Source organism: Myotis yumanensis, unplaced genomic scaffold, assembly GCF_028538775.1.
Source record: "Myotis yumanensis isolate MYYU_CA2020_CCGP unplaced genomic scaffold, mMyoYum1.0.hap1 SCAF_2, whole genome shotgun sequence".
Lineage (NCBI taxonomy): Eukaryota > Metazoa > Chordata > Mammalia > Chiroptera > Vespertilionidae > Myotis > Myotis yumanensis.
The window spans coordinates 64,760,102-64,772,691 of NW_027223753.1; the positions used below are offsets into that span (position 1 = coordinate 64,760,102).

General features: G+C 36.3%; 1 protein-coding gene across 1 annotated transcript in view; it reads left to right on the plus strand.

Annotated features, from left to right (window-relative positions):
* The window catches only part of LOC139003521 (calcium-activated chloride channel regulator 4-like), a 40,068-nt gene that overhangs the window by 6,411 nt on the left and 21,067 nt on the right, over positions 1-12,590 (plus strand). Inside the window, exons 2-7 of the mRNA XM_070405508.1 lie at positions 2,106-2,246; positions 2,391-2,538; positions 5,770-5,878; positions 7,500-7,677; positions 8,006-8,224; positions 10,140-10,367. Coding sequence (XP_070261609.1) covers positions 2,106-2,246; positions 2,391-2,538; positions 5,770-5,878; positions 7,500-7,677; positions 8,006-8,224; positions 10,140-10,367 — 1,023 coding nt within the window. The remainder of the gene's footprint in view (positions 1-2,105; positions 2,247-2,390; positions 2,539-5,769; positions 5,879-7,499; positions 7,678-8,005; positions 8,225-10,139; positions 10,368-12,590) is intronic.

Here is a 12,590-nt window from a genome sequence, read left to right on the forward strand (position 1 = left end):
TTGAGACTTATATTAGCTGTGGACTTGTCATACATGGCCTTTATTATTTTGAGGCACATTCCTTCTATACCCACTTTGTGGGGAGTTTATCACAAATGGGTGTTGAATTTTGTCAAATGCTTTATCTGCATCTATTGATATGATCATATGATTCTTATTCTTCATTTTGTTAATCAGGTATATCATGTTATTTGATTTGCAAATGTCAGACCATTCTTGGATCCCTGGAATAAATCCCAATTGATCATGGTGTATGATCATTTTAATGTATAGTTGAATTCAGTTTGCTAATAGTTTATTAGAGTGTCATAGATAATTTTTACATCCATATTCATCAGGTATATTAGCCTATAACTTTCTTTTCTTGTGTCATTCTTATCTGGTTTCAGTATCAAAATTATGCCGGCCTCATAAAATGAGTTTGGAAGTGTTCCTTCCTCCAATTCTTTTTTGAATGTTTGACATAATTTGTCTGGTCTTGGACTTTTGGGCAGGGGAGTGATTACTGATTCAATCTCCTTACTAGTAATTGGTCTGTTCAGATTTTCTATTTCTTCATGATTCAGTCTTTGTATGTTGTATATTTCTAGGAATTGTTTCCATTTCTTCTAGGTTGTCCAATTTGTTGGCATTTAATTGTCTCATATAATCCATTGTACTTCTGTGGTATCAGTTGTAACATTTCCTCTTTCACTCTGGTTTTATTTCAGTCCTCGTCCTTTTCTTCCTGGTGAGTTAAACCACCATTTACATTTTTATCTCATAGGCACAAGAGAGAGCCATCACTTCAAGCAGAAGATAACAATCCATTGAGACCTAAATATCCCAAAACACAAGGAAGGGGGTGGGAGGTGTATCCTTAGGGAACAGGTAGAGAATTCTTTCATCTGCTTTAGGCTAGTGATGAGGTAACTTCCAACCTACCACAGGAGCTCTTCAAAGCTCTTTTCCTGACTCCCAGCTAGTCTTCTGGGCCTTCAGTTCTCTGAACTCATGGCTCTGAACCCAATCAATTTGCTGTTCTTTTCAGTACATGTGAATCAGCACTCTGGCCTGTCTTCAACAGGAAATAAAATAGAGCCCTGGAATTCCTGAAGAAGGACAGTGCTATCCTGGGCTTATGCTAGGTCAGGAGTATCACAGAGGACAAGATCCTTCCTTGAAAAAAATATCAGTATAGACTGGGATGTTGCCAGCAAGATGACGAGGTTGACATCATCATCTAGCACCTAGGATTGCTTAATTATTCAGTGGGTTTGATCATGTTAAAATACCATAAATCCCTTTTATTCATCTATTTCCCTCACTACATAGTAAGCGCTAGGGTGGGACTATTTCTCTTATTAATCACTGCATTTTGGGGTTCAGGATACTGAGCAATATGGGATGATATTATTTTCACCTTGATAACAGAGGAACAAGTTATGTCTATGATCAACAAGCTCTACCTATAAATTTTTCCGTCACCCCACCCCCCAGGCTCTAACTCAACCAAGCTGCTTCTATTAGGGGAATGGATGTGTAATAAAAAACCTCTCCTATGACTCATGTCTACACACTGTTCTAAACTTTCATCAAATAAGGCTATTTTCTACTAGATTTATAAGCAATAATGATATCAACAGTTTTATGACTATGTGTAGAGCACATGTTTCATGCTTATGCCAACCTTAAAGATAGGTAGTAATAGTCTATTTAAGAGATAAGGAAATTGGAGCTCCAGTGGCGCAATCGCTTAGCGCGCGGTCCTTATAAGAGATAAGGAAACTAAGGTTCAGAGCATTATTTAAGGGGGCCAAAATCTATCACCCAGAAAGTGCTAATGCCAGCATTGGAAACAAATAGATGACTCTAATGTCTATCATAGTATGCAATTTCTCTTAACACTAAATAGAAGCATTTGCCTTTCGATGCAGAATTAAACCCAAAACCTTTACATGTGAAGGATTAAGCTATAATTTTGGACTGAAAGGTGGCAGGGTTGGAATTCTAAGGCAGAGACTCTGCTCACTGGTCAGTGGCTTTTTCTATCCACTCTTGATCTTAGAAATGCCTGTAATGAACCTCTGCTCATTCAGTTCACTGCCATATATTTTTTATAACAGGACATGGTGACTGCAGCTTCTACTTACCTATTTGAAGCCACAGAAAGGAGATTTTTTTTCAAAAATGTATCAATATTAATTCCTGATACTTGGAAGGAAAAGCCTCAATACAAGAGACCAAAACATGAAAGCTACACACATGTAAGAATTAAAAAAGTCTCTTAAAATATTATATCTTCTGGTGCTCCTCCATTGAACTGCAAATTGATTGTTTTAGAGTTTTTTCTGACTAAATGTTATCATTTCTATTTCTGATGTTTTAAAAATCTTTTTAAACATTCTCAGGCTGATGTTTTAGTTGCACCACCTACCCTGCCAGATAGAGATGAACCATACACCAAGCAATTCAAACCCTGTGAAGCAAAAGGAGAATACATTCATTTTACCCCTGACGTTGTACTTGGAAAAAAACAAAATGAATATGGACCAACAGGTAAGAATTAGGTTAACATATATTTTGCAATGATTCCAATAAGCAGATGTGTACCCAAGTTAAATGTACAAACCCTAGAGCCAGAATCTATAGGTTCAAATCCTGGCTCCCCTATTTATCAGCTCTATGTGACCTTGGACAAGTGAGCTAGACTCTCTGTGCTTATTTCCTGTAAAATGGTGAATAGAGGAACTATTACTGTATAGAATTGTTGTGAATATTAAATTAGGTAATCCATGAACCTGTTTTCAGTAGAGTGTCTACAGAAATTTGAACACAGCAATAATAATAAATATTTTTCTTAAGCATACTTTTCAAATCTTAATATTCCAGTTCTCCACAGCTGGATATTAATCACATGCCACCTTAATGGAAGGCAGATGTGTGAAAAGCTGAAAAGAGACAAGATTACAGTTCCTGGCCAAAAGAAAACACTCAGGGGCTGTAATTGCTGATACTATTATTCAACTTATTTGGTTGAACTAGATGTACCTGTCTGTTAGTGATCATTTTTACCTATAAAAATGGTAATTTCATCTAGTTCAGTCTAAAAGTTAAGGTCATTAGTTCAGATGAACTTAAAGCGCATCATTTCACATGTCACTACACAGGAAAACATTCCTGAACCCACATAGCCCAAGGTCACCTCTCTTCCACTGTCCCTTCAATGAGCATTCATTAAGTCCCTTGTTTTTGTCAAACACTCAAACCTGGTTCTCATTACCTGTTTCCCAACCAGTCTTGAAAGCTCCATCATCTCATGCCATCTGAATTTTAACTCTCCCCATACTTTAGTCCAATCACATTTCTTCCTCTTGGCACCTCTAACCTTTGCTTCCTTCTAACTATAATATTTTCTTTACATGGCAGGTCCAGCAAAGTGTAAATAGCTCAATTCCCTCACCACTCTTATCCTTATCTTTCATTCAACTTGCCAAATCCTCTCTACTAAATTTCCAGCTAGTTTACTTTTGCTCCTGTTAATGTTTTCAAGATTGTGAAAGAAAATTACAAAGCTAATTGGTATCATTACAAAAATACATTTTTCAAACTTAGTGAAGCCCTCACAGCTACTCAACAACGTTGTACTTGCATCTTCTCAACTCCCTTTCTCATTCCTAAGCAGCTGTTCTAAAACTTGTACCATTTTTCTCAAGATCTGTAGCCACTTTTTTTTCAATCCCATCAATCAACAGATGCCTTGATTGAGAAATAGAACCCCTACCTTTTTCTCTACTTCCAAATTCATGTCTACCTGCACCTATATTAGACAAGAAGGATTTTCTCCAATTTTAAAGCTAACATCCCCACTTGAGCTCTTGCTCTTTTGTCATACCCCCACCTCAGCCCTATTCCATAACGGGTAACTTTCCCCCTTGCTCTTGAACAGGAGCTTTTCTTATAATGTGATACATGTGTTTGTGAAAAACTCACATGCTGAAAAACAATGTTCTAAAAACAACATGACTCTTGAACAACAAGATGAAGAAGAGAGTCCTCAAAATATATGCAATTTGTAATAAATATAGTAACAACAATAGCAATAAGTACCTGGAAAGAACATTTAAACAATCTTGGCCATAGCTCAGTTTGGCTGGAAGCTGCCATCATAGTAGATATTAAAAGTACAGATGCAAGCACACACATACAGTGAAATGCTATTAGAAACGAGAACAGGGCTAGTAGGAATTGAGAAAATGATATAGATGTGAATGAAATTCTGTTAGGGATGATGCTTTTCCTGTAATAAAAAATTATATACATTTAAGGTATACAACATGTTTATTTGCTATACATATACATAATGAATGGTGAAATTATTACTATAGTCAAGCTAAGTAGCATAACATCTCCTCATATAGTTACGTGTGTGTGTGTGTGTGTGTGTGTGTGTGTGTGTGTGTGTGTGGTGAGATCCGAATTCTACTTTCTTAGCAAATTAAGGTGGGCTTGGGAGGCAGGGCAACCTGCCATGAGCTGTGAAGAAAGCAAGTGTAAGAGTAGACCACTGTAAAAAGGAAGCCAAAGTGCAGGCAATTTTATGTTTTCTTAAAATTCACCAAATTTTTATGATCTGAGGAATTTAAGTGATATGAGGGGTATTTTCCCCTCCTATACTGAAGGTTATATATAATTCCAAAATCACTAATCTGACTCCAGTTGCTTAGAAAATCTTACACCAGTGCTTTTAAATTTTAAAAATTAAGAGGAATAACTTAGGGACCAGTTTCTGATTCAGTAGATCTAGAGTAGAACCAAGATTCTACATTTCTTGTTAGCTTCCCCATGAAGCTGATACTGGTGGGTCAAGGAAAACATTTTGAGTAGCAAGGACTTAAAGAAGAAAAATGACTTTTGCATAATACTGACATTTTCCTCTAATTTTCGGATCTTATGAGTTCATTTGAGTTAGAGAAACACATGGTAGCAGAACAAACTATATTTCCATCTTTTCCTTCTCCATTTCTATTTCCTTTGAAGTTTTTCCTAATATTGATAAAGCAAAAAGTCTACTTATTTTTTCTTTCTGCATTTCAAGCTATGGGTGTACCTTAATTCTTCCATTTATTCTGAAATTATTAGAAAACATTTTTTTTTATTCTGACTCCTTCTAAGTCTATTCTAGTAAAGGAATACATCCTACTCATCTTTATATTTCCTAGTACCTAGTATAGTGTTGAAAATATAATTAATAAAACTTAATTTCATATAATAAATTAATCACTTCATTTAGATAGCCTCAACATTATATATAAACTATAGCTATAGATTTTATTTTTCATTATCAAATGCCTTAGGAACATTTGTAGACATTTTTAAACATTTAATTGTGCCCTCATGAAATTTTAGTACCACAAATTTTACCTATATGTTTATGTTGTTAGTAGGAGTGAACTTTGTAGAACCAAAAAACCATTATAATATGTAAGATTTTTGTTCCCCACCCCCATTAACCAAAACCTAAAGCCCAGTCTATTCTGTCCATAGCATATACATACATACACAAAAAAAGTTTTGTTGATTTAACGTTATAGAGAGATAATATATTATATACCATATTATAATTCAATATAATGTTATATGCTTTTTTACAAGCCAAAATATAAATATTGGCAGTTATTTAAAACCTAAATATAATTATTTTTATTTAAAAACCCATTGCTTAAAATATTTGAAGGGCAAATTTTGTCGCTTGAATTATGATCATATATTTGAAATATTTTCCCACAGACAGACTACTTGTCCATGAATGGGCCCATCTCCGCTGGGGAGTTTTTGATGAGTACAATGACGATGAACCTTTCTACAGTGCTTCGTCTAAAAGAATTGAAGCAACAAGGCATGATCATTTACATTTTCTTCAGTTACTTCAGGCTATCACTTCCTTAGTTTGATTTATATTTATTTGAAATGCCAATCATTCTTTTGTCCCAATGCAGGTAATAGACATTATAACATAAAAACAGTGTCCTTTTAAAAAAAAGAAAATGTATCTAAAAGTGGCTAATTTCCCATTTAAAATACACATAACTTCAAAAACATTTGGAAGCCAAGTTGATATATTTTTATACCTCTCCACCATGGCTACCAGAACTCATTTACATTAAAGTTGGTCTCTGTGTAAAAGGTTGTACTATATGCTGGAAGATCAAAACAAGAATGGAAAAATGGTTAATAAATAGTGGTAACTGCAGGCTGAGTAAAAAAATCAACCAGCTTCAAGGAACCATAACAGAAATTTCCTGAGATTTATAAAATTCACTTTAAAAATACCAATCTAGCATCACAGTTAATAACAGATAATCCTCTTGGTTCTGAGGTTAAGAGTGCAGAATGGGTGGAGGAAATCTATCTAAAATTGTCTGCCATCAGTTTACTCAATCTTAAATGCCCTGCTGGGGCTTGGGACTTATCAAAAATGTATAAACTCTAAGATATATGATTTCAATTAAAGCCCTTTATTAGCCATAGCACCACTTTCAGGATACATATTTTAGAGAATATCACATTGATTACATCTGTTTCATTATATTCCCCTTAAATGTCTAGTTTATACTGTGCAAAATTCATCATGATTGTTAGTAGAAATAACATCATTATATCCACAGAGTTTTGAGGCAATAGTAGCATACATATTTGTAGGAGACTCTCTAAATTACTGAATGAAAGTTAGTCATTTTTTTAATTAATTAAATTATTAGTTAAGGTATTACAAATAGTAGTACATATGTCTCCTTCTTTTCCCCATTGACCTCCGCCCCGCCTCCCCCACCCCCCGGCCACTTGCCCTCATCCCCCCCATTGTTTCTTAAATATGAATTGGAAACACATTGGATAGGTGGGATATATTCACACGCCAGCATGTTTGTTATAATCACTGACACCTGTGGCCAATTCCATGCAACAAAACATATGTCTAAATGCCTCCACCATTCTTTGCTGTCCTAGGCAATACTTCAGTCTTTCTTTCAGGCCAAATTTCATTTGGATAAAAATGCTCCTTGAATAATCAAAATACTTATAGTTATGCCACATCCCATTGTTTTAGAGGTAGCTTTGGGGGGTGGAGGGAAATCTATAAAGAATTTTAAGCTAAGGTGGTACCAAGAGTAAATGGTTTCACAAGTTATCTTGCCCAGATGCCTGCAATTCATTTAATTCCACAAGGATGGCAGGAGAGATGTTTGGAAAAGGGGAGCCTAGAGTCATCAGTGTTAACAGGTCAGCAGCAACATTTTAATCTCAGCAGATAGCTCAGCCATTACATACACTGGGAATACCACTTAAAATTTCCCTCTGAAATTTCTTAGAGAACTGCTCTGGTAGAAATCCTTACACTTTACTGTCAAATAAGAATAAAAACCTTGATATAAGGATCATTGTGAATAGAAACACTTAAGATTTTCAAAAAGTTGTTACTGGTTAGGTTGCCTCAAAGACTAACTGTCACTTATTTTCAGGTGTTCCACAGGTATTACTGGTGTGAATAGAGTTTATAAATGTCAAGGAAATAGCTGTGTATTTAATAAATGCAAAATTGATCCTAAGACAAAACTATATGAAAAAAATTGTCAATTTTTCCCTGACAAAGATCAAACTGAAACGACATCCATAATGTTTATGCAAGGTATTACTTCTGTAAGTATGTCAATTATTTGTTCATATAGTATATTTATAATCAAAGGGCATGTTATCACGTTTATAAAATATCTGTGCAGGTGGCCTGAGGGATTAAATGTATTAATACAGAGTTCTTTGAACATTGACTGGCATATAATAAGTACTCAACTATTGCTATTTATTATTACTACCATTGAAAATCCACTTTAGTATTCTATAATTCCTCAATGAATCAAATTTCATTAAACAAAACGCCTATTTGCATAGATTTTTTATTTTTATCAAATTTTTAGTTGAATGTTTAAATGCATATGTAACACTTTTTTTCATCTTATTAACCTTTTAGGTTGTTAAATTCTGTAATAAACAAAACCATAATGAAGAAGCTCCAAGCCTACAAAACAAGAAGTGCGAATTCAGAAGCACATGGGAGGTGATCAGCAATTCTGAGGATTTTAAAAACACCACACCTATGGTGGAATCACCCCCTTCACCTGTCTTCTCATTGCTAAGGATCAGAGATAGAATACTGTGCTTGGTTCTTGATAAATCTGGAAGCATGGGGGTATGTTCATGGGCCCATTTTTCCTAAATATAGTGACTAATGGATGATTGAATGCCTAAGAACACTGAACACTACCTCCACCTGGGTTGTTCTAAATTGCATGGTGGGATAAGACCCGTCATGTCCTATGATTACAACCTCAGGATGGGCAGTGAATATTGTAATGAAAGCAGGATGACAATACAGTTGAAAAGACTTAACATGAAAGACTCTTTTTTCCAGAAAATGGAAGGTTTACTGAGGAGAACTTTTAGGCCCATTAGTAAAGATTAAGTTAGAAGATCAGAAGGAGAGATTGAAATACAGAAATGTTTTCTTACCCGCCTCTTTGATCTCCTGGAAATAACTGACAGACTTGAGGATACAGTGGATCGCTGAACTCCATTCAGAGTCAATCTTATTTATCATCTATATAAGTGACTCTTTATGATCAAAGAGACAAGCAAAAAGCACCACCATAAGGAAGCTATGGTCAGATTCAGCCACTTAGGCCTTCTATCACTTAGTAAACAGTAGGCATTGTGCTAGGCTCTAAGAATAGAGACCCATATCCTTGAAGGGTTCACAGAGAAAACTTTCCCTTCCCCATTACCACATTAACTCACACTCCTCCTTTAAAATTTGGTACAGGCGCCCACCTCCTGGTAGGAGATGGACTGGTCTTCCAGGCTGAGCTAACATCCCTTCTGCTGGTTTCCCACAATAAACTGTGCAAACCTCTATTCTACATATAATATTGAAATTACACATTTCTCTCCCACTAGACTAGGCGCTCCTCTAGTACTTGGAACCATATCCTCTAGAAACCATGTCCTCTCGTACTTGAAACCATTTCTTATTCATCTTCATCTCCCTTTTGTCTAGAACAGGGTTTATCACATATAGGTGCTTAATAAATAATTACTGAAATGAATGGACTATTAAAGAGCAGGCATAATGTGATGCGCCATCCAGAAGAATGGCACATTTGAGACAGGACTGAGCATACTGAAGACCAAAAAGAATGTATTCAACAAATGGGGGTTTGCGTGGTTACAGAAAGGACAGAGAATCATCCACAATAGCACAGGGTTTCAGAAAGAGCATCAGTGCTAGACACCAGCACATAGAAGTGTTCTAGGAGGTGTCGTTGGGAAGAGATGACAGAGCCTGGTTTAAAGGTAAAGCAAAGTGGCAAAGAGAGCCCTCAAAGATGGGGCTGAAGAAGTCTCTCACTTTGACTTGGATCTAGAGAGTTTAGAAGGAAATTTTGGCATGTGTTAGGGGAGGAACTACAGATAAGTTGGTGTTGAGGGACTGGAAAAGGCAAATGTATGAAGAGATTTACTTCCTGGGCATTCACCTAGGTAAGAGGGATTGAGCCTTAATGGGTCACCACAGAACCAATGCCAATTAACCTATTGGTAGAGAAATGTTGGGGAGAGGTTAGGAGCAGAAGTAGGAACAGAGCCTCTCAGAAATTTGCTGCAACTCAAGAAACTTTTTAACTTTTGAGTTGTCTAGTCTCCAGTGGGTAGGGAGATTTCAGTCTCTAGTTGGAGTCCATGACAGTCTGGTTTGATATTGTGGGACATAGGGAGTGATTACATCTTGACATCCCAAGAGTAATTAGGAAGCCTCTAAGATGTGAGTCATCACCCCTCAATTCCAACCCAAACCCCAAACCTGCACCTGTAATTTGGGTGCTAAGCAGCCAAGAATCACTTCTAGTTAAAAGACTGTGTTCCTTACCATATGGTTCATAATACATGTAACTATGTTTTTAAAGTTTATCAATTAAAAAATTGCTTTCTTTAATGACACCAATTACTAATTGAAAATTCTTATTAAATTTTGTTTACTCATTTTATGTAATCTACTATTATTTTCCAGTCAAAACCAATTGGTTGTTTTTCTTTTGTCCTTTTTCATTCAGGGTTATAACCGCCTAAATCGAATGAATCAAGCAGCAAAATATTTCCTGCTACAAGTTGTTGAAAATGGAACTTGGGTGGGGATGGTGCATTTCGATAGTACTGCCAACATCAAAAGTAAGCTAATCCAAATAATAAGCACCAACGAAAGAAATATGCTCGTGAACAGCTTGCCTACAGCAGCTAGTGGGGGAACTTCCATCTGCGCTGGAATTAAAGCAGCATTTCAGGTGAAAATCATACTGCATATAGTATAGTTTGTTTTTTATCATTAGAACATTTTTCTATTAGTGCTGCTGCACATAATTACTCACTAATTTTAACATAAATAATTCTAAGAAATACAGAACTAAGAACTTTAAAAAGTCACTTGATTTTCTAAATGGGTCAGTGAATCAATGAATAAACTGATGGATAAATATATTACTACTAGAAGCCCGGTACATGAAATTCATGCATGGGGGAGGGTCCCTCAGCCCAACTTGCACCCCCTCCAATCCGGGACCCCTCAGGGATTTGGCCTAAACCAACAGTCAGACATCCCTCTCACAATCCAGGACTGCTGGCTCCTAACCGCATACCTGCCTACCTGCCTGATTGCCCCTAACCACTCTGCCTGCCTGCCTGATTGTCCCTAACCACTCTGCCTGCCTGCCTGATGCCCTTAACTGTTCCCCTGCCTGCCTGATCACCCCTAAGTGCCTCTGCCTGCCTGCCTGATCACCCCTAACTGCTCCCCTGCCTGCCTGATCACCCCTAACTGCCCTCCCCTGCTGGCCTGATCGCCCCTAACCACCTCTGCCTTGGACCCCGCCACCATGGCTATGCCTGGAAGGACGTCCAGAAGATGTCCAGTCTAATGAGCATATTACCCTTTTATTAGTATAGATAAGAATGCCACTAGAATATAAGTCCAATAAAGTCAGAAACTTTATGGTTTGTTTATATGTTCTTTTACCTTGCAATAGTCAGTGCTCAGTAAATGTTAATTAAATAAATGAGTGATTGAGCATCAAAGTCATCAACTTTTAAGGCAATGAAACAAGTTAAATGGTGTGATTCTACTTTGGGCCAATCCTCATTTCAGTCTCTGTGACACTCAGATAATCTGAAGTTTATCTTCTAAGCAGATGTAGCAGGGACTGTTAGTCATAGGGTAAGGAATACTGGTGAGAACATGAGTTTTGACATCAAAGTACTGCCTGCTATTTACCAGTTTTGTGGTCTTAGGCAACATTTTCAGTATCTTTGACTTTCAATGCCTTATCTACAAATATAGGCAAATAAGAATGTCTACTTCATAGGATTATCATGATAATTAAATGCAATTATATATTTACATACATAGAATAATATTTATTATATTGCACAGTAAATATATAATTTACAACTATTATTATAAACCTTATTTTCTTCCAAACTGTATCTTGAGCTTATAATTAGTATCACACATGTCATTTTCCTGCTTAGAAATCTTCATGCTTCCCTCACAGTCTATAAAATTATATCTGAATTCCTCAGTCTGATGCTATTCAAAATGTCTATCACCCCCTCAGTAAAACTGCTCTCATCTCTTTCTCCAGCCTATAATTCTCAATTCTCCTTTCTGATGCCCTATGCTTTAACCCAGTGGTTCCCAACCTTTTTTTGGCCATATTCCACCTAAGGATCTCTAAAATCCCGATGCCCGCCCCCCCGTGACATATAATTCTTATTATTCAAAAAGTGAACTCATATTCATGTGGAGGAAGTTTAAAAGGCCATTAACTTGGTCTGAACAAGCTTCCAAAGAATATGGCATTCATGAGAGAGAAAAATAAAAGAAAGAAAGGACAGCTGAAGTACTAAGGAAGAAGTCACTAGGAAATTGTTAAAAATAATAATAATAATCATATGAAGTGAAAAGAAAAGGTAGCAAATAAAGTCTCAAAACATATAATAGAGAACTGAAATGCATAAATATCTCACAATATGTATTTACATACTGTGTATGAGGCCCTAGAACAAAAAAAAATCACTGTTAATAACTTATTCTCGAATTTCCCCCATTCAAAATCAAATTACCCCCTTGTGGGACGTGTGCCCCATGTTGGGAACCACTGCTCTAACCCAATTACTGCACACATTGTTCTCCAAGCCCATCATGTACTAACAGCCTCTGTTCATTTGTCCAGGCAATTCCTCTACCTAAAATGTTCCCTTCTTTTCATTTTTGCATGTTAAGATTCTACCAATTCTTCAAAATTCTTGCTCCTTCATGTAGCATTTCCTGCTATTCTCAACCCTATTAAATCGCTCTCATTTATAATTTGCATGGCATTTTAGTGTAGCTTTCAGCATGAAGTCCTACTTAAAACTAATTATCATTACTAGCTGTAACACTAAGCATGATTCTTCATCTCTATAGTCATTACCTCATTAGTAATAAATATATGCTTATAATGGAGTAATAA